This window comes from Mastomys coucha, unplaced genomic scaffold (genome assembly GCF_008632895.1).
Source record: "Mastomys coucha isolate ucsf_1 unplaced genomic scaffold, UCSF_Mcou_1 pScaffold21, whole genome shotgun sequence".
NCBI classification, from domain to species: Eukaryota; Metazoa; Chordata; class Mammalia; order Rodentia; family Muridae; genus Mastomys; species Mastomys coucha.
Window position 1 is genome coordinate 156,972,098 of NW_022196904.1, and position 18,278 is coordinate 156,990,375.

At 46.7% G+C, this 18,278-nt stretch overlaps 1 protein-coding gene across 3 annotated transcripts; it reads left to right on the plus strand.

Moving 5' to 3' along the window:
• Nucleotides 1–6,105: 6,105 nt before the first annotated feature.
• On the plus strand, nt 6,106–12,890 carry Dmrt2 (doublesex and mab-3 related transcription factor 2). Of its 3 annotated transcripts, none has more exons than XM_031390001.1 (5): nt 6,124–6,452; nt 7,164–7,727; nt 9,230–9,332; nt 11,045–11,125; nt 11,543–11,667. In XM_031390001.1, exons 2-4 carry the CDS (start codon nt 7,200–7,202, stop codon nt 11,098–11,100), a joined length of 687 nt encoding a protein of 228 aa, XP_031245861.1. In that variant the 5' UTR covers nt 6,124–6,452; nt 7,164–7,199; the 3' UTR covers nt 11,101–11,125; nt 11,543–11,667. The 3 variants fall into 3 exon arrangements, with proteins under 3 accessions (XP_031245860.1, XP_031245861.1, XP_031245863.1); XM_031390003.1 differs by having other exon boundaries at nt 11,045–11,121; nt 11,543–11,632; XM_031390000.1 differs by lacking the exon at nt 11,045–11,125 and having other exon boundaries at nt 6,106–6,452; nt 11,543–12,890.
• Nucleotides 12,891–18,278: the final 5,388 nt, after the last annotated feature.

Here is an 18,278-nt window from a genome sequence, read left to right on the forward strand (position 1 = left end):
ATTTCCTCGGCTCTTAAAGTTTATGTAGCGCCTTGTAGTAAAGGCGCGCTCCAGCTGGCCTGAGTCCTTCTTCCCCTTCTCTAGCTTCCCTACAACCCCCATGGGAAAACACTTAGACAAGTCCCTCCGTCCCTCCTCCACCTCCTCCTCCTCCTCCTCCTCCTCCTCCTCCTCCTCCTCCTTGCTCCCTCTTCTCTCTCTTTCTCTCTCCCCCACCCTCCCTCCCTCTCCCCCTCCCTCTTGTTCGTTTGACACCATTCAGATTTTAGGAAAAGATTTCAACAATGATTCCATTTCAACCCCTTCACAACTCAGAGGGCTCACGGGTAATGGTGAAGAAAATGGCCCAAGGTCAGGGCTGCTTTAGTTGGCGGAAACTGACTAGAACTGGATCCCCAGAGACCTAGTTTCCAATCGCACCCCACCTCCTGTCTCTTTTCTTCCCTTCCCCTTCCTTCCCCTTTTACTTTTTTCCCCCCTTTGCAATTTATTATATGGGCGGAAAGAATCCCTTTTAGGCAAGTCGTGTCTCCTTTTAGGACCTGTGCTTTTGCCATTTGGATTGTAGATCCAGGATCACACGTCAGTCACCCCGAGGTCCTGGACAGTCACTTGCTAGCTAGACATACAGCCAAGTAGAGTTCGATTCCCTCTGCTCCCACACTTTCTTCCAGCCCCACCCATCCTTTCAGAGGCCCTGGCTCTGCTTTGGGCCAGTCACTTCCCGGGCTGCAGGGATGGAGCTGCAAAGTGGGAAGCTTCCCTCTCAGCAAATGAGCTACTCAAGAGAGACTTCTTGGATCTATAGTAAGAGAAAAAAACGACTTGGTTGTGACTTGAGAGGGCTCTTTTGGCCAGTAGAATGAATCCCACCCGCCTACACTTTGGGAGTGAGTTCTTTTTTGAGGCTGGAGTCAATCTTCCTCTGGTGCTCTAATAGAGATTTGATTTCTAGGGGGTTGTTTTTGTTGTTGTTGTTTGATTGGTTTTGGTTTTAGTTTTGGTTTGTTTTGGTTTGGTTTTTTTTTGGATTGCATGGGATCAACAGCTGAAAGAAAGTCACCAGTAGGTCAAAACTGGTGCCAACCGGTGTTTCTATTTTTCCCCCTCCCTCTCCTCCACATTCTTGATCTGGTTACCCAGAGCAAGCAGGCCATCGCTGTAAAATGTCTGTCCAGTTTGTCATGTTTGATAGAGTAACTCGGATTTGATTCCTTTGGTCTACCCTCAAGGACCTGCAGGGACAGGGTGGTGCTTCCTGTACAAGGGAGATGGGTTGTCCTTCCCATAGCTCCTGCACGACCTGCACTCTGCTCCCCATGCCCCCCCACCCCCTCTCCTTCTACCTTGCTGGTTAGACTGTTGGGGAAAATAGGAAGGGGACATGAAGTCTTGATGTGGGCAATATTCGAACCATCATACTCTAACACAGGGGGGGGGTAGAAAGTTCCCAAGGTGAGGGCTTTTGTTCTACCCAGCCCCGTGTACTCCCCTCACAGGGGTATGTGTCCAAGGAGGCCCTTGGCACATACAATCTCCTGACTGCTTTCTATAACAAGGCAACCACCGCTGGAGGCCTAATGCCTCCTGGTGAGTATTTGGCACCGGTATTGAAAGATGACTGAAATTCTCTCTTCTCTTGGCTGCTCAATGACCTCCAAGTGGATTGAGCCCAGCCCCTCCTCCTGTTAAGGTCCTTGGATGCCTGGGATTGGGGAAGGCAGGGTGCATGCTGCAAGACTGCCTCACTGTGCATGTGATTCTGGACCTTTCCTCGAAGGGCAGCAGAGAGGTGGACCAGAGATAGAGGCAAGACCTCTTTAGTTCTGCATTGTCTCTGTATTGCTGTGTGTCCTGTTCCCCAACACCCTAACCCTAGCAAGTTCTTGGCTTGCTCCTTTGAGTTTCAATTCCTCTTAAATGTACGACCAGGGACAAAGCTGTGGCTCCCTTTCTGTTTGCAAGGATTCCCCTTGTCCTTTGCTTTTTTTCTGCTGCCTGAGCAGAGAAAGGGGGCATGCTGACTATCCCGGTGGAGAGCACCTACCTCTTAAATCGCTCCTTGCTCACCTCCACCCCCACTGAATGGGACAGGCCCTGCATCTAATTTCGCAAAGTAAATTGGGAAATCGTATCTCTGTGGTCCCATCTGGGATTATTTATTTCACTGTGTCTTGTGTTCATAACCAGTTGAAGTTCTCAGACTGTATGACACTTTTGCTTTCCACAAAAGGACGCCTCTAAAGAAACCAGAGCCACAGTTAGCCACAGCAAAGACCTTATACCAAGGTGCTCAGAAGTGCCCAACAGTCAGTCACCACCTGGCACTCAGGGTTAGGGTTAGCTAAGCGCTTTAAGCTGCTGCTGCTGGTGGTGGCGATCCCCTCTGTGAATCTTCAAGCTTGAGGCTGAAGTACCAGGGTGGGGACTCAAACATGCCTTAGGTGTTAAAGACAGGACCGGAGCTGGGTGATTCAGGGGCCATTCTAGTGGAATTTGCTTAAGGAATCTTACAAGAACGGAAGCCAATTTGACACATGCTTGCCTTCTTTGAAATTTATTTCTGGAAGTGTGTTTGGAGCAAGCAAACAAGCCACACTTAGCAAGGGAAGGCCACCCCTCCCTTTGTTCCTTCCTTTTGAGTTTCTGCAGACAAGCTTATCAGCTGGTGGTAGAGGTGTGCTTAGAGGTATGTTTGTGTGTGTGTGTGTGTGTGTGTGTGTGTGTGTGTAAATTAGGCGAAGGGAGCCAGAAGCAAGCCAGGGCAAGCTCCACCTTTATCCAAAAGGGTCAGTAGGGGAAGAAAACAAACCTCACAGCTTGCAATTGAGCCTTGTGGCAGCTCAGAAAGCACTGGGAAGAATTGTGCTTTGTGACTTGGTATAGGTTTTCAAGCTCCTTTTAGGGATTTTTAATTTTATTTTATTTTATTTTATTTTAGGTCTTTTAAAGAGTGGCTGAAGAGAAGCCAGGCTCTCACTGGATGCAGATACTATCCCCTTGGAAGAGAAGTTCTGCTTAGGAGATCTCACAGTGTGACTATTTAATCCTTGCTAGTTGAAGTTTTCATCTGCCAGGTCAGGAGAAGTCCCTCTTGCCAAGATGCTAAAAAAATGACCAAAGTCACATAATCGGTGGGATAACCAGTTGTAGCTCCGGCTTCCTCCCCGCTCGCTATTTCTTCTGAACATTTAGTTGAGTGAACAGTTTGTGTAGCTGTGGCGTCCGCTGGCACTTCAATAAAAGGCATGGCCATTTACCCTCAGAAGAAGAATACACAATTTCACTTTTAGTATGGGAGTGACCTGGACTTCCTGAGGTTTGTCCTAGGGAAAATCCCCACCCTCCTCACTAGAACCATCTCACTTTCCAGCCGCTGGTGGGAAAGTGGTTCCCTGGAGGGCCTCAAGACCAGAGGATGTAATTCAACAGGATCTTGATTACAGCTGTGTGTCCTGAAGCTCACAGATGGTGGTGTATGGAGGGAAGTCACACAGGGGAAAGAGATGAGGTGGAGGGAAGGGGATCAGTAGGCACCAATGAAGTTATTGCCCAGTGTTTTTCCTGTCCTTGGGGTGCTGGAGGAGAGGCCCCTCCCAGAGGGGAGCATCCACTTGCTAGAGGATTAGCTAAGCCAGGAGGCTGGCTCTTCAGCACCCCTTTTCTAGTCTGGTCCAGCACAATAGAGAGCCCATCTCTGCCCTAGAACACTCCCAAGGGCTAGTCTCCTGCCTTAGGGTCCCCTCACCTCAAACCCCATCCAGGTTTTGGCCTCATCTGACTGGTTCATACACATAAATGCTATTTGTCTCCTCCTCAAGTGATGTTTAAAGTTTGAACCGGTACAAAGGCTCCTGGGCACCACAGTCTGTTTACTTTCATTTCAGGAAGCAGCTACTCCCAGGCTCTTCTCCCGGCTCCACTCTTCCATCTGGTAGCAAGCAAACCTATCTTCCCAACTTTGTTGGTATTTAAGATTACTGCCGAAGGGCTAATTATTCTATCTTCTTTCTTCTTAGGGGCCATACACGCCATAAATAAAAACCTAGCCTGTCGTCCTCATGATCTGACAGGGTAGTAGTGGTGGAGTTGTATAGCTCATTTTCAATCGTAGGGCAGATGCACACAAACTGCCTGTTTGCAAAGGTAGAAAATTGTCGTGTGTGTGTGTGTGTGTGTGTGTGTGTGTGTGTGTGTGTGAGAGAGAGAGAGAGAGAGAGAGAGAGAGAGAGAGAGAGAGAGAGAGAGAGAGAGCTGTCCCTGAAGAAAACAGAATGATTTGACAAAAACAAAACAAGGCACAAAAGACCAGTGCCTAATTCTGTCATGGAGGCTCTACCCCTAACTCCAAGTGCTAAAACTTGAAGGGATGCAGGAGAGCTCCGGAGCTATGAAAACAAAAACAAAGCAACCACAACAATAACAACAAATAACCAAGAGACCTCGGCAAACCAGCTGCGACTATTTCCTCCGGCTGGGAGCTGAGGACTCCCTACTCTCTGTCAGGGCAGAGGCTATCCCGGTCCAAGTTCTTGACCTGGTCCCCGGCTTTCCTGGAGGACAATGGGTCTTTTAGGACTCCTCACTTTCATCACTGGAGAACACGGAGGTTAGAAAGCATGTTTCTACTGTAGTCAAGAACTTAAAGGCTTCCAACCAGGTTAAAAAAAAAAGCGCATTAGTTAGATCAGGAAGACCACAAATGAGGGTTGGTTCCCCGCGTGCCTCAGTGGGGAGCCTTGCAATTAACAAGTCGCCCCTCAAGACCCCCAGGGACACTAAAAGAAAAAAAAATCTACAGGAACATACAGAAAGCCGTCTTCATATACTTAGCTGGACATTGCCTTGGTTCTAGGAAGAAGCAGGCACAAATGTGGCTCCGGAGCCTGACCTAGGAGTAATTCAACCTCAGGAGGGCCTGAGAATACCTGCGCTTCAGGCAGGCAGGCAGGCGACTGGTCTTTGTTCTCACTTAGGCAAGCTTGAGAGACTCGGACCTTTCTGACAGGTTCGGATTTGAGGAAAGTTACAATCAGCTCCGAAATTTTCGCCCTTCAACAAATATCCATCGCCACTCTACTGCGTGCTCAGGAAATCGACAATCTGTTCTAATGTGTTTTCTAAGCCGCTCTTCCTGCGGAGAGGTGAATCTAAAGGGAGAGCCTGGTAAAGCATGGCTCGGATTTAAAGTTTAGCTTAAGATAATAGGATGTTGCGTTACTTAAAGGACTTCTCTGTGATTTGTGGGAAATTTGCCATTATTTCAAACATTTTTGTGAAGGGTATTTTGAGAGAGAGAGGGAAGAAAGTTAGTTTTCTTGATAATCATTCATTCACACACGCTAGAAAGCTGTTATGTTTTAAAGTTTCGTATAAATGCATGCTTGGATTGAATATTTTTGTATCTAAAATTGCTAATGGCCGTGGATTATTTCTATCTGCTCCAAAACTGGACTGTGCTATCCACTGGTAACAGGAAAACGTAGATGGGCTATCGTCGCCGCTGCCACCTGCCTTGCAAGCTCTATGGAAGGAAGGAACTGCTTTGCATTTCAGAGTTATCCACAAAATACAGATATTTGTAAGACAACTAGGCGCTGTCCTGCAAGATAAACATGGACTTGTTTGTGCGGAGAGAAGGATGCCAGTGTGCCTGCCCCTTTAGAGTGGCCTCTTCTCTCCGTCTAACTGCTGGTCGATGGTTAAACACCAGAGATGCTGATAATGTCGATAGTCATCAGCGCTAACCTGTCTGTCTGCTCTCTACCTCTCAGTTACCTTCTGGAGAACAGCGCGATGTATAAAAGTACGAGAATCAGCTTGTTCTCTAGTCGGCGGGATAAAAGGCGACTTCTTCGCCGCAACCACTGCCCACATTTTCAGGTTTAGCTTCTCGATCAGGGACCCCGCTGCAGCGAAGGCTGGAGGGTGGACTCTCGGCGACTCAGCCGCGCTGGAGGGAAGCGTCCACTGGGCTGAGGAGGAGGGCGCTCAGCCCGAGTGCTCCGGCCAATCGGCGTCCACACCGCCTGACCACCGACCAATCAGAGGACGCGGAGCTCGGGGTGGGGGATGGATAATACTAGGAAGGGGAGCTCAGGTCCCGGACTGCAGTGAGTGACTCTGCGCTGAAGGCGAGCAGAGTGCGCCTGAGGCGGAGTCCTGGGTCTGGGCCCGACCTTTCCCGTCCACTTTGGACCAGAAGTGAAAAGCGAAGTGAGGAGATCCGGGCTGCAGAGGACGGAAGAGAACCTTGCAGAATTTGGAATGTACGGGGCGAGGTGGCTGAGGACTTGACTCACCTCCGGCCTCTGTCCCCCATCACCATCCAGTGGGCTCCTGTTTCCTGCTCTCAGATCCAATTCTGTTTGCTCCCTCTGCTTGCAGCTCCGGGGACAGATACTGAAGCTGGCTATCTTTTAACTGGGTTGCTAGCCTGAGTCTGATTCTTGGTGAGTGCTGTGTTGTCGCCGCTGCTCGGGAGTCAGGGAGGGCAAGGGACGTGAATCTTCGCTACTGCTCCTTTCTGTTTCTGGTTGTCTTACCTTAAAGATGAAAAACAAGTTCCTTCAACCTTGTGCGGCTCAAGCACTACTGAGACCAGACCAGCTCTATGGGCAGTGTCCCTCACTCCCTGTGTGTGTGTGTGTGTGTGTGTGTGTGTGTCCTCTTATAATAGCTTAGCATCTGTTTAGGGGAAGGGGAGGGATGAGAAGACCCCTCTAGAGTCTTTGTGGTGGTGTAGGTCAATAAGGGACAATAAAGTCAATTTGGGAAACGCGGTTTCAAGGTCCCTTGTAATAAAAGGAAAGATAGTTGTTCCTTCGACATTTTTATATTTATTATGGCCATATTAGCTGGCTGTGGAAAAACCTGACAAGTGACTTAGGCTGGCGAGTGAGTAAGGTCACTTGTCTGGAAAGGCCAGACAGGGCTCCGGTTAAAGGTCAGGTGCACAGACCACTTAGAATTAGTAAAATACAACCTTCGTTGAGCTGTGGCTCTCTGGGGTCCTCTAGACCCATGTGGCCCGTATCATAGGGAACAGAAGAAAACTGGGTAACTTAACGGGGAGGCTGACCTTGCAGAAATCCTGGGCCGAGCCTCAGAGACCGTCCCTAATAGCGACGAGCGGGTCTTTAGGCCTTTTTCCGTCTCCCTAGAGCACGGGCAACCGAGCCGAACGACAGCCTAGTGCCATGACGGAAGGACAGGCGGTCCCTGGAGTCGGGGACTGGGAGATCGACGTGGAGAGCCTAGAGCTGGAGGAGAATGGCTGTGGGACGCCGCTGCGGGCCACGCCGCAGGAACCCAGTCCGTCGGCGGCCGATGGGGAGGAAGACGAGGACGAAGAAGAGGAGGATGAAGATGCGGAGGACGAGGGTGACGGCGAGGAGCCCGGCGCGTCCCCGGAGGTGCCCGGCCGCCCAGAGCAGCCCGGGGGACTGGAACCCAGGCCACCGCCCGCTGCTCAGGCGCTGCCAGCCGCCGCCGCCGCCGCCGCCCCCGAGCGCGGTGCTACCGCCGGTAGCGGCGCAGAGCCGCGCAAACTGAGCCGCACGCCCAAGTGCGCACGCTGTCGCAACCATGGCGTGGTGTCCTGTCTCAAGGGCCACAAGCGATTCTGTCGCTGGCGGGACTGCCAGTGCGCCAACTGCCTGCTTGTGGTAGAGCGCCAGCGCGTCATGGCCGCCCAGGTGGCGCTCCGGAGGCAGCAGGCCACAGAGGTGGGTGCCGACAGGGTGAGGGTACGACTCCAGGGGACTCCAGGGTGCGCGCCCAGGCCGGACGGGGAGTCCCTTACAGCAGGGAGCTGGGCTTCCACTCACACTCCCGAGTGACCTTCGATCTCGGATCGCCTGGCAGGAGTGGTGCAGTCACTCTGTCCACACAAGCCTGCGGGGCTCCGAAGGGAAAGCCCTGGGCTTCGCTGCAGAACGTGCTGGAAAAGTCTCCTGTTAAAAAGCAAAGAGAGGCAAAGTAATTAGGTCCATTTGAGACGGCACTGAAAAGTCAATAAAAATATTTTGCAGGTGGTTGGGAAGGGGGGAAGGTGGTTGGCAGAGCGGCATGTCCAGTCAGGTTGAAGCAGCATGCGGTGCTGTCACTGTGTAGCTGTCGCCCTACCTTGACACTCAGGCAGAACTTGATGCCCATTTTCCAGATGAGACCAAAATGACCGTGGAGTTCGGAGCCTCTCAGCCCAAGGCTAACTGACTGTGGGACCCGCCAGAGAATGCTTAGCGGTCTGCCGCCTCCGCGGTGCGGTTGCGGTTCTGTTGTGAGAAGTCAGGATTTCTCCTCGAGAGACTTTTGAACCCTGGAGTTTATACTTCCATTGGTTGCTTTGAAGAAGTGATGCTAGTTTCACAGAATCTCCTCTCAGACCCGAGGCTAGGCAAAATTTTGAATTCTTTATTATTGTTATCCCTGTGGTTGGCGCAGATGGGCTTTAGGCAAGTGCTCTGCAGTTGATCTTCTACCCCGGGGCTCCGGGAAAACTTTCGATTTGATTTCCCCTGCAGACAGGCGCTGGGAGGTAGTTAGGTCACTGGAATCCAGTCGGTGACTCCAAAGGGAAACCGCGCTAACTGACCGGACAGTCCCGGGGACCTCAGGTGGCCCTGGCCCTGGGTTCAACCTCTTTGCTAGTTGGGCTAGATCCTGTTCTGCCTTGCCAGGGTTTCCCGCGGCCCACTGGGTTGGGAGTAAACTGGCAGTAACCAGAGGGCCCCCAGGCTGGTGCCTCTTAAGAATTTTATCTGCCTCCGTGTACCCCACCTCCTCCAGAGAACTAGACAAATACAGAAGATTCCACCCTCAATCTCAATCTCATCGTGTCTGCTCCACCTAGGGGAGAAATCACTCTGTCAATTTGGCCCTCAGAGGCAGTGAATGTTCTGCGCAATGGGCATCCAGTTCTGCCTAAGTGTCAAGGTAGGGGTGGGGGGAAGCCTGGCCGCTTTCAGATGGTTGCACCCGGAGGAGGCAACCATCTCCCTATCCAATCCTTCTAGGCTCTGTTCCTAAAGTGTCCTTGACTGTGGATCTCACCTCCCTCTAGTGTTCTTAGCTTCGCTGAGATTAAGAGGCACTCTGATTAATTTCTTTTGGAATAACTTTTTTTTTTTTATTAGAGATGGCAAGACAAATGAGTTAAAGGTTGGGGAGGGTTCAAAGGCTTTCTGGATGCCGCTCCACCACCCTCACAATTGTTTCTTGTTTACAGGACAAGAAGGGGCTTTCTGGGAAACAGAATAATTTTGATCGGAAAGCAGTGTACCAGAGGCAAGTCAGGGCGCCGAGTTTGCTGGCCAAAAGCATTTTAGAAGGTAAAATAACTTGAAGTTGCCCTTTGGCTTTTAAAAACCGAGTTGAGGGATGCTTATTATTTACATGCATGACCAATGTATTAACCCAGGAAGGAGCTAATTTTCACTAGAAAGGTTTTCTTGGGGCAAAAAACTCAAAGAGGTTTTTGCCACTGCGATAATATTATTCTCTGCTGCTACGCTTGGTGAAATTTACCCAAGTGTGAGGGACATAGAAAAATTCACTGTCAAGTGATCCTGGAAGCTCCCCGCCCCCTCAACTCTCTTAGTTATTGAAGGAGTTTAATGGGCAGAGTAACCCAAGCGAGGTTATAGCTACTGTGACCAAGCGTCACTTCTAGCTTCAGGTTTCACTCTGTAGCCTGTTTTTCCTCCTTGGAATTTTAGATGGTTGCTGCTTCCCCACACTTCTTCCTTACTGCTTCTGTCAGTCAAGGCTGCAGAGTGGGAAAGGCTTTGAATCAAACAAGCAAACTGAAGGCTCACTGGGCAGCTGCTAGTCAAGTTCTCCCCTTGCCTCTGTTTCCCATAAACCCTACAGACACATTCGGTTCGTTTTTTTTCTTAAAACAATGATGATTTCCTAAAGCATGGCGTTTGTTTATTTGTTGACTGGCTAAGCACTGCACTGTCCATTGACATTTTCCCTTTCCCTTTCTCTAAAGTGAAATTGCATTCACACTAGTCTGCTTTAAGCTGCCACTTCCTGCAGTTCAGCTTAAAAAGAAGGGTTTCCTTTCCCTGGCGGTCAGGGTCAGTTTCTTTTTTCTTTTCTTCCTTTCCTGATAGTCTTCTGAGTTTAGCTGATCCTGGACAGGTTTAAAGTGTGTGTCTCAGCCTGTGCTGTGCACTTCTGACCTGAGTTCTTCTCCCCCCCCCCCCCCCCAAACAGGGTTTCTCTGTGTAGCCCTGGCTGTCCTGGAATTCACTCTGTAGACCAGGCTGGCCTCGAACTCAGAAATCCACCTGCCTCTCCCTCCCAAGTGCTAGGACTAAAGGCATGGGCTACCACTGCTCGGTTTAGAAAGAGTTCTTGAGAACTCAAAGTGAATTTGGTTACAAAGCGGGTAAACATCTATAACCATAGGGACCACATTTTGCCAAAGCAAGTCGAGACACTTGAGGTCTCAATGGAAAAGTCAATTCAAGTAAATAACATTCTGCCAAACACTTAGCCTAGTGGAAACAATAATTTTCAACTTTTATTTTATTTGCAAATGAGTATAATGGGCTTGCCACTGTGTAAATACAGATACTACACTGGAGTCTTCAGAAAAAAACCTGCTATGGGTGGGTGAGTGTTTGGGAGTGATGAAGTACTCCAAACATTCTATTTAGGTTGTACTATTTTTTGTTTTTTGATTTTGCCCCTGCTCATGAACTGTGTGCATGCTTCCACCTGCATCCCAGGGACCTGCTTGTTCAGCCCCTTTGGTATTCGGCCAATGTGAATGAACTTGGGGAGAAATGCTTGAGAGCTGTTATTTTCTGTGTACCTGGAGAAGCCTTCCCCTTACCCCCACCCACTGTTTTGCCTCCCTTTGTTTGTTCTGGAGGTGGAGGGGAAGTCTGGCTAAATTGTAGTCTCACTGTGTGGCTCTGTGTTTGGGCTAAGGAACTGCTCTTTTAAATTTGTCTTCACTTCTCTCTATCTTCAAGTCTTTTTTTTTTCCTTCCTAATCTTCTTTAACTTCTTTTTCTTTCTCTCCTAGTTCTCCTTGGATTATTCTACAGCTGTAACAATGTGTACATAATGAGACATCTTTAGGAAATAAAAGTGGCGTCAGCTGTAGGTATAGATATCTTTTATAATAATCCAAAAGAAGAAAATAAGATAACATGGGCAATGAAACATTAATTAAAATAAGGTGGACATATTTGTCTCTCGATATTTATGGGTCTGGGAAGAATACTCAAATCTCAGGCGATACAATACACTTGCCGAAGCAAGCCAGCCAGCCAGCCAGCCAGCAAGCAGACTTACCTCCACCAACAAAACCAATGGCTGCCAGAAGCTACCATATGGGAACCGTTCCTCAAAGAGAAACTGTATTAAATCAAACCTGTATTGCTCTCTGTATTAAAGTATTAGTGATAGGAGTTATAACTGGTCATCCTGTGCTTCGTGATGTTAACTTTGGCCTTCTGGATTTTCAGATTTTTCTTGTCAGGATGTTAATCTGTTTCTTTCCAACACTTGCTTGTTTTAGGCTATCGCCCAATGACGGCAGAGACTTACCTAGGTGGGACCCTTCCTCCACCCCCGCCTGTCAGTGACAGGATGAGGAAGAGAAGAGCCTTTGCTGACAAGGAGTTGGAGAATATTATGCTGGAGAGAGAATATAAAGAGAGGGAGATGTTAGAAACACCTCAAGCTGCTGCCTTGTTCCTGCCCAACCGTATGGTGCCTGGACCTGAGTACAGTTCCTACAAAGGTGCCTACAGCCCCACGGCAGGAGAGCTGCCAAGCAAGGACTTCTGTAATTTTTTACCTACCTGTCTTGACCTCACCATGCAGTATTCAGGGTCTGGGAATATGGAACTGATTTCTTCTAACGTCAGTGTGGCCACAACTTACAGACAATATCCCCTGTCCTCACGATTTTTAGTTTGGCCCAAGTGCGGTCCCATTAGTGACACCCTTCTCTACCAGCAATACCTGTTGAATGCTACCACTTCTGTCCAAGCCCTGAAGCCTGGGACCAGCTGGGACTTGAAAGGAACCCGAGTTCAGGATGGGCTTAGTGCACAGCATGACATAATGCCACCCAAACTGGAAGGCTCTCTGGTGCTGCCTCACCTGCCAGAGGTCCCAACCTCAAGAACTGACCTTCAGGCTCACCAAGTTGTCCCGGAGAGGTCTGCTTTCTCCCCACCCAGTAGGAATTTCTCTCCCATTGTTGAGATGGACTGCCGGGCAGCTCAAGGGCACATCTTAACCAAGATCAGCAAAGAAAACACTAGGCATCCTCTGCCACTTAAACATAATCCATTCCACTCAGTATTCCAGCAGACGCTCAACGACAAATCAGGCCCTGAGTTGAAAGCACCATTTGTCAAAGAAGCCTTTGAAGAGACCCCAAAGAAACACAGAGAGTGTTTGGTCAAGGAGAACCAGAAGTACTCATTTACAATAGACAGATGCGCAAAAGACCTCTTCGTAGCCAAACAAGTTGGAACGAAACTCTCGGCGAATGAGCCGCTGTCGTTTTCTGTCGAATCTATTCTTAAGAGGCCTTCATCTGCTGTCACTCACGTCTCTCAGTGAAAGGCTGCTTACAAGGGAGGCTGGATTTTCTCCAGTCTCAGAGGGTTCTTGGCAGATGCCTTTTTTTTTTTTTATTTTAAAGTTACGATGTGTGTATAAAGAAATAGCTAATGTTAAGTGACCGATTCTTAAGATCTTACCTAATTCCTCTGCATGTATCTTTTCTTATCACATGAGTATATTTAAAGATGGAAACTACTTACTGTGCAAATTGTAAGGGTCTATGCTTTACACAGCATTCCAATAAAAATAACACCGTCTTCTAGAGACCCAGTGTTTGTTAAAGCAAACAGTTGTCTCCGGCTAGATGAGAAAAGCTTGTGTCTTAGAACTTCTTTATTTTTCTAGGAGTCTATGTAATTTCAAGCACTCTTAATGGTCCTTGTGAGTCATAGGAGAAGACCTATAAGCTTATAATGACTTTTTTTTTTTGTTTTTAAAAATTTGTAGGTAGTATGAGGAAAATCCAGGGCCTTGAACACACATGCTGGGTGAATGTTCTTCCTCTAAATGACATTCCTAGTGTTTTTTGGATACATACATACATATACATATATATATATCTTTATATATATATATATCTTTATCTTTCAAGATGGAGGCAAAGGAAGGTTGGAGATAGAGTTGGGGCTGCTTATATATTGATAGGCCTTAAATATTATATGGTTTGACAAAGTTGAAATAATTGAAAGGGAAACCAGGTACAACAAAATTATGTACTTTTGATAGTATATTTGGGGATGGATGACTGTGAATACCTGGACCCATTTCTTCCTCAGGGCAGGCTCTGTATGTCAAGTTTTAAGCCTCCATTCTAGGTAAAGGACATACCTTTGAACATTTCTAGTTCTTTAATAGAACACACCATATCTTTAGCTTGCTAGTGATCACAAATAAGTTCCCCTTTGTTGGGTGCAATCCATTTAGCCCATGATAGTGTCGAATCCCTCCAGCTCTTGAGTTAGTTCACTATTCCTGAAGACTTGGTGACAGCAGTCATTTAGATGTAGGCTGTGTCGACTCTCAGCTGGTCCCTAACTACCAGTTTATTTCTCTCATGGGTGTACCTGTCTCAAAGGCTGTCAGCATAATTTTCTTCTGAGATTAAAAAAAAACATTTACTATTCAAATGTTATCAACTGACACTTGCTGAAGCCTGTGAATATTTTGTGAATATTTATCACAGAATGCAGGCAGCCTCTCTCCCCGACTATCTGTAAATTCTTTAGTACCCTCTAATTTTGCTTAAAAAAATATTAAGTGTTGCTTGAGACGTTTGACAAAATGAGTGTGAGACAACGTATGAAGAAACTAATCTATGGTCGCCTGTGGGCTAGGGATGATTTGAGTGCCTGCTTGGCATGCACAGAGCCCTTGGTCTGAGCCCTTGCACTACATAAGCCAGGCTGTTCCTGTAAGCTAGGCACTGGGAGGCAGAATCAGGAGGATGGTGTTTTTCAAGCCATCCTGGCTGATGTCACAAGATCCTGTCTCAAAGCAAAGCCCCAGGAGATGAACACAGCATCCTTTCTTCAGTTGTGGACTCCCAGTCAAATTCAAAATTTGGAGCTAATAAGATGGCTTAATGGGTAAAGGTGCTTGATAACATTCCCGATGACCCGAGTTTGATTCTCAGGATCCACCTATTAGAAGGAGAAAACGAATTATTGCAAGTTGTCCTCTGACCTCTACATGTGTACTGGGGTGTAAGTAGATGAACATCACACACACACACACACACACACACACACACACACAGACACACGCACACACACACACACACACACACACAAATAAGTGTAACAAAACCTTTGAAATTCTAAGATATCAAAGTCATCTCACTACAGAAGACAAGGGTTCAGATATTTGACCGAAAGGGCCGCCATGGTGGTAAGTCTGGATATCAAGCCTATTTGGGGTTTGTGGAAAGTGACAGGGGTTTCAACAGCATAAAGCGTTTCTTGCTTGCTCTTGAAAACACTTAAAACTGTTGGAAAATGCTTGCGCTACCGACTCCTAGCTCACGCAAGCCTCCAGGGATTCTCAGGGTTGCTGCTTAAAATTAGCATCAGTTTCAAAAACCCAAGCCCAAACGTAGGTTGATTTTCAGTTTGTACTTGTAAAATAATACTTGGTTTTGTGGAGTCAAATTTACTTACTGTTACTCTTGCAAAAACCAGAGCGAATGGAAGCTTGCCAGCGACACAGAACTGAAAGCAGGCAGAGATTTCAATAGCTGTGGAGGATTATCATTAAGTGGAAAAGGTGTTTTCCAGCCAAGTCTGCCCCTGTGTTAGGTCTGCCTTCAGTTACCTGGGCTTTGTCTAGGGACTGACTCATTTTCTTTTGTTTTTCTATTGACAATTTGCCTTTTGTATAAAGACTTGAATGTGAACTGCACAGTGAATCAACTCATTAGAGACAAACCATATCAAAATGTCTCAGTGAAAAGGGGTTCTTAATCCAAAGATGGGTCTATTTTCATTCCCCCTATTTTCATTCTCCAGGGTCTCATGTAGAGCAGACTGTATGGCATAGAACGACCTTGAACTTCTGATCCTGCTGCCTCTAACTTCTGAAGGCTGGGATTACAGGCATGTGCCACCATGCTTGGGGTTATGCAGTGCTGGCAGTGGAATTCAGGGCACCTTAGATAAGCTCTCTACCATCTGTGGGAAATCTTAATTTTGAATACTCATATTAGTCAACTATTTCCCCTTTTGTGTCCAGTGACCGTATTGGGACTGTCTCTGGATCATTTTAATCCCATTAAGTGAATCCAGTTGGCTGTGGCAGTTAGTGTTTTTTTCTCACAATACGAGTGACTGGAATTTTATTGTCCTTGAATGTTTATGAGGGTGAGTACTTTTCCTGGCAAATTTATTAGTTCTGCTGTAATGATGAGTTCTTAGAATTTCAACCTACCAAATCTAGCATCAGCCACGTAATCAGAGCTCTGCTCTTGGCCCGCTATTTGCTTTTTAAAATTACAGAGCTTCCCCTGAAAGCTTCTAGTCTTCAAAGAACTCTAGTTTTGACATACTAAGCCAAACTCCTGATTCACTTTGATCACTTTCGATGTTCAAGGTAATGGATAGATTTGCCTTGAATCATTTCTTGAGAACTTAACGGCTAATAAAACATTTGCCTTTTCCCTCTCAGTTTAACTCACAATGAAATGCAATAATGCAGTTTTAATGAGTTACTCTCCTCCCATGTCAATTGATCAAGTGTTATTTTTTTGCTCTATTTGCAGTTTTCAAAAACTAACAACAGTGTTTCTCAAACTTTAATGCACAATTAATTCCCTGCACCCTCGGTAAAATGCAGACTCTGATCCCACTGGTCTGGGTGGGCCCATGGTTTTTAACAAGTTCCCAGATGTTGATGCTACTGGCATCAGACCTTGCTTTCAGTAGCAAATGATTACATTTCCATTACTTTAGTGCACATTTAATGCAATGTGCTGTGGATGCGGATACTAATGCAATGATAATATTATGAGCATGAATAATTTTATATACATTAATATTGAAAAAAATGTCCCTTTTCTGCCAACCTCTTGGCAGCTTGAGTAGGTGAAGGTCTAGGCAAAGGCCGCAAAGGCTGCATTGATCTCTTCTTAAGGTTGGTGCTGCTGATCTAAGTCCCTGGGGTCCCACTTCTTGACATTCCCACCAGCCTAACGCCATCGCACTGGGGGCATGTTTTTGCCCTTTGATGCTTTGACAGACACACTCAGACTATATCTAAGCCACGGCAGTGTATAAACATCTCTCCAAACGACTCCTTGTCACTCGTTTGGATATAGACACCCCCTCTCTTCAACCACCGATCATTAGCTCCACCAACCTGTTTACCCACGTCTTTCTTTGGAAACTGAGTTTTCTCAGTTAGCCATCCCTCCCACACTGTACCTCCCTTAGCATGGGAGGTATTTCCAGTCAATATCGTCGTCACCTGTGGAGGCTCCAATACCTGTTATACACTTTTCAGTGTGTGTCTGAGTGCGATATCAGGCATTTGAACCTAAAAGCTAAATTCCAATTGTGTAAGGAAAGGCTGCAACTTGTATTAAGAAATGTTCCAGAAGTCCTGAAGCAGAGTCTCTGAGGTGCTAAAGGGAAAAGAAATGGCTGAAGGTCAGGATGAAGAAATCAGAATCCACAATTCCCTGTAGAATAATAAAGACATCGCTTAATGTCAAGGCTGTGTTTTCAATTGAGACAAGAATTATTACAACCCACTAGATTTCATGAATTTTGGATCAACTTCTTTATTTCTATTCTAGGGTTGGTGCTGCAGCTAATTTCCAACACTGGAGCCCAGTTCGTGGAGCTCATAATTTCTGAAATGCCTAGACTCTGCATTCTATAAACTCGGGCCAGTGGTGACTACTAATATTTATTTTTATGATGATCTTAAGCTTTTTTTTTTTTTTTTTTTTGGCTTCAAACTTGTTTTGTTCAAATACATTTAGAACATGCCAGACAGCGATACCTGGAAATGGGTCGGCAAGATGTAGTCATTACTCTGCAATAATATTTCATGCATGCATTTAGAGCCTTTCAGTTTAGAGAGCATAGCTACATTTATTATCTCTAGCATAGGACTAGAAAGGAACTTCGTTGCTGGCTGTGGGAACCCTTTAACAGGCATCCCTAGCTGGGGAGCAAAGCAGCTTATGTATGATATTTGATGAGCCTGAACATGAGCCCCTGTTTTCAGACCTGGGGTGGAAAACATGCCCCAGTTAAGATGTGAGACAAAGAGCCTGGTGTTGGAGATGGGACTATTATCTATTTTATCACTGATTGCCATTACCTTGGAGGACAGAACGAGCAGAATAGAGATTTCCTAGTGCTATATTCTCTAGTAACACAGACCACCTATCTAGAAACATCTTGCCCATGACATCTGCCCAGCCTGTGAGCAATGATTGAGAGTCTGTAGTCTCTGCATACAGGATGGCTCTTGATGGGAAGGAGAGGAGTGGGAAGAGGTCCCTACACACTTTACCTACCGAAGACCTACCAATCTGCTAGGTTCTTCTCCTTTAAATCTCTCACTTAACATGTATGCACTCATTATTTTCTTTGTTTTGAGGTCAATCTAAAGACTGCATATATTTACATTTAAGGACTGCAATCAAAATTTAAGTCGTTGCTGAATATAAGCAAGGGGAAGGGGGTCACTTCGGATTTACAAACTGGACGCAAGATTATGTTTATTATTAAATTTAGAGTAACAAAGAGAATTGGAGAAGTGACTTCATCTACTCTAGTTAGAACTATCACACTTAAGACAGCATGCTGGCAGGCACTGAAGTATCATACAACCGTGTGGTCACTGCTTGATGTTATTAAGCAGCATGGGAGGAGGGTTTCTGATCTCTCAGTCCTCATCACATTGTTTACACAGGATATAATCCTAAGAAGCTACCTGAGATGTTGTGAAGCTGTGGCACCAAACTAATGCATTTACTTCTTGATACAGTTATTGCCAGGGTACCAGGAAGGTGGCCCAGGCAAGCTACAGCCCAGCCTAGCAAGGCAGTTATGCAAAGTCTTTCAAAATAAAGGGTTCCAGGCAGCATACACCAGCTGATATGAGGCCCCCAACACACATACAGTAGAGGACTGCCGGGTCTGGGTTCAGTCAGAGAAGATGCACCTAAC

Excerpts from the sequence above, each read along its gene's own strand:
- Dmrt2 (XM_031390000.1), top strand. The coding sequence starts at position 7,200 with ATGACGGAAGGACAGGCGGTCCCTGGAGTCGGGGACTGGGAGATCGAC. Across the intron at positions 7,728-9,229 it reads GGAGGCAGCAGGCCACAGAG|GACAAGAAGGGGCTTTCTGG; the intron begins GTGGGTGCCGAC and ends TCTTGTTTACAG. Across the intron at positions 9,333-11,542 it reads GGCCAAAAGCATTTTAGAAG|GCTATCGCCCAATGACGGCA; the intron begins GTAAAATAACTT and ends TGCTTGTTTTAG.